Raw genomic sequence first — 3,388 nt, forward strand, 5'->3', positions numbered from 1 at the left:
GGGGGCAGAAAATGGCTTCTTATAGGAGTTTGTATTATTTTCAGTTTTGAGCTTTGCGTAGATGCAGATTTGATTTACGCTCGCATAATCTTTGAATCACAATTGTTATAAAAGTTTGTGGTGTGTGATTATTATGATTTAAACCTATGGAATAAGAGAGAAGAGTCTCATCATACCTTACTATTGGCACACATGTGTTTATCTCGATAGGTGCAGGTAGTTCGTAGGGATTTCGAAATATGTTCGCATGTTACTATCTTTTGGCAATATCTATATGGGTCACTTGACCAAACATTTTCTCTTTTTGTTTGAAGGAACTTGAGAAAAGTCAGCGAAGCCTATGCTTCTGAAGCTAATTGATGAAGCGTTGCAAAATACACATGCAAAATACTAGGAGGAGAAAAGTTGACATAAGTGTTTTTCAGAAAAAGAGAGGGGAGAGAACTAGAGAGAGTTTACCTCATGACGTCTCTTACAAATGCTGCGAGGTCCACAAAAGGACTTCATAATAGAAAAAAATTGTCAAGAATTAGTAACTTTCTTGGTAGGTTTTTACCATTGCCTTTTCAGTACATCAATTATTTTTTAAAAATATTACAATTTAAAACTTTTACATCATAAGAGGGGTTTAGGGAACACCAACCTTCTCTATTAATGGGTTCGAATTTGTAGACACATCAGCTTTTAGGAGGTTTTACATTATAAAACTTATTTTTAGATAATGAATAATTTAGTATGTATATATTTTCCTAATACTAAAAACATATATTATACCTACTAAAAAGAGTTAATGCAAATTCTGAGAAAATATGTTGGTAATTTGTAAGTATTATTTTATGATATTCTTGAGTATTCATTTTCTAATTTTCAAGGACCAACTATATTTGTTTGTGGATATTTATCATGTTTGTTCAGTACTTCACCACCATTAATTATCTGGTTTTAATTTGAGAAGATATATAATTACCACAAAATAAAATCAACTACTCTATTTAATCAAGTTAATAATTTTCTTGGTAATTTTGTTTTCTTGGATTAGACATCCATTTCTTAATTACACATGACACATCAGTGTAAATTTTAAAATTTATAATAAAATTCACATTTTTTACATTTGAACTATATATATTAACTATACATCAATGCTTCATAAATTGTCTTCGTAGCTACCAATACTATTTGTGTTTTCTATTTTTTATTAGTTTAGCCTAGATTTTGGTGGTAAAAAAGGAAAACAATTACATATTCATTTTTTCAAATTTTTATTGATGTGAGTTTGAAGAAACTTAAAAAAACATAAACATATTTTTAATCAAATATAATAATTCATAAATTATAACATAACATGTTATTTATAAATATTATACAGCAACAATTAATATCTTATTTTAAGCTACTTGCTTATTTTTGTAAAGAAAAATACAATAAATTGGATTTTCTTCTAATTGTTTAATGATAAAATTTAAGAAGAATTATATTAAAAATATATTAAATTCAAAAAATTAAATATTTTGAACACAGTGAAATAAATATATTTGTTTTCATATAGTAACAAATATATACTTTCTAAAATAAAAAAAAAGTCAAATATGTAGTAAAAATAGTGAAAATTATAATTAAAAATAAACTAAAAATTTCATGTAAATTTTAAATATATTTTTTCATTTGCTTACCCGCCCGTAGGGCGGGTCCGATCCTAGTATATAATAATGTTATGCTTGATTTTATATGAAAAATGGTACATGAGAAGATCACATATTAGTTTGTGGAACTTCTTTTAGTTCTTATTCTCTCTTATGTTCTTTCAAAGGCGTGCTAGGCTTGAGATATCAATAGGGTAAGCGTCTGAAGGTGATTGTGCGGTGTACGATCTCCTTGCGATAACCACGTTTGCGGCTTCGGTCGGGTGAAAAGCATCCCAAAATACGTACGCATTTCGGTTTCCACATGGTCTTTGTCCCGGTAAACATGTGATCTGACCAGCATTTCTTCCGATTCCACAACACCCTGCGTTTGTCGTTGTGAACCCTGGAACAAACAAACATTCCCAACAAAACTGATATCAGGTTCAGTTTCTTTAACATTGAAAAGAAAAACCTCTCTTGTGTGTCATAAGTATATACCAAATCTAGAGGGGTTTGTGATCATGTCCTGGAAAATGCCATAGGCATTGATGTAAGTGAACCGTGCATCGGGATGATTGTTGTTGAGCTGATCAACCATAGATCTTAGCTTGTTGTTGAAGATTTGGTTCGCTGAGTTGATTCGGTCATCGCAAGTCTTACTGTCCCGACTGCGAGAGAGGGCGTTCGGACTACAACCGATAGCGCCAACTCCGATCAATGCAAACTTTCTAGCCCCATAGTTGTATAGTGCCTACACAAACCCCAAAAGGAAACTTGTGAAACAAGGAAGCATCCAGAAGAGCCAAAACGCTTGTATCTAATGACACAAAAGCAGGATAAATTGCGTAGCCATATTAGTAAGATGTACATTAAGCTGAGTGGTGTAGCGACTGATGAGATCATCAGCGAATTGTTCTGGTGTGAATTGTCTGCTTGAAGAGTAGAACGTAGGCATGAAGTAGTTGTTGAGATAGTCGTTGCTTCCTATGCCAACAGAATAAATGCATTTCTTGAGGTAATCAGCTGCTTGAGCCTGGCCTCCTAGTACGCTCACCACCTGCTGTACCGTTGTTTGGTAGTTGCGAACTTGCCCGCTAAAGCTTATTCTTTGTCCCTTCATTTCCAGTAAAACAAAAAAAAAAAAGATTGTTGGAAATGTTCTAATGTTTTAGGAATGAAAAGTGTTGAGAGTATTTTTTATGTTAAGTTACCAATTGTCGACCGGTTTCTTCTCGGATTCCGGCAGCTGCAGATGCGTAGTTAACTCCGGTGAGTATTTGCCGACCACTTACAGTATTGTACGCAGGAATGTAGTCTTTAAATCCAAGTAGCTCAGCTTCATTACATCACGAAGAAATATTAAAACCATGTTAGACTAGAACTATTAAAAATTTAGTCACAGTAGACTATTTAACTAGCAAAACCTCTGGTTACTTAGTGTTATGCAGAGAAGATAGATTCTAAAAGAGGACTCGTACCAATCTCGTCAACGGTGGTTTTTCCGTTGGAAAACCGGCCAGTGGGGCCGCCGAAATCGATGCCGTAAGGAAAGTAATTGGCTCTTGCAAAAGAAACAAGACCGTTGTTGTTTCCATTGTCAACCAAAGAATCACCGAAAATGAAGTAACATGGAACTTGTTGTGCTTTTGCTACACTGGACGCTAAAGCCAACAACACAAACACTACACACCATTTCCTTGAGTAACTCTCCATTTCAAAACCAAAGTGTATTGAGTATAAAAAAGATACTGGAAGTGAAAAGT

General features: G+C 33.6%; 1 protein-coding gene across 1 annotated transcript; it reads right to left on the bottom strand.

The window, feature by feature from the left end:
- Nucleotides 1-1,702: 1,702 nt before the first annotated feature.
- LOC106303731 (GDSL esterase/lipase At1g29670-like) lies at nt 1,703-3,388 on the bottom strand. The gene is made up of 5 exons (XM_013740041.1): nt 3,104-3,388; nt 2,837-2,961; nt 2,494-2,739; nt 2,124-2,376; nt 1,703-2,028 (listed from the first exon to the last, which is right to left on the bottom strand). Exons 1-5 carry the CDS (start codon nt 3,336-3,338, stop codon nt 1,805-1,807), a joined length of 1,083 nt encoding a protein of 360 aa, XP_013595495.1. The 5' UTR covers nt 3,339-3,388; the 3' UTR covers nt 1,703-1,804.

This window comes from Brassica oleracea, chromosome C7 (genome assembly GCF_000695525.1).
Source record: "Brassica oleracea var. oleracea cultivar TO1000 chromosome C7, BOL, whole genome shotgun sequence".
Classification (NCBI taxonomy): domain Eukaryota; kingdom Viridiplantae; phylum Streptophyta; class Magnoliopsida; order Brassicales; family Brassicaceae; genus Brassica; species Brassica oleracea.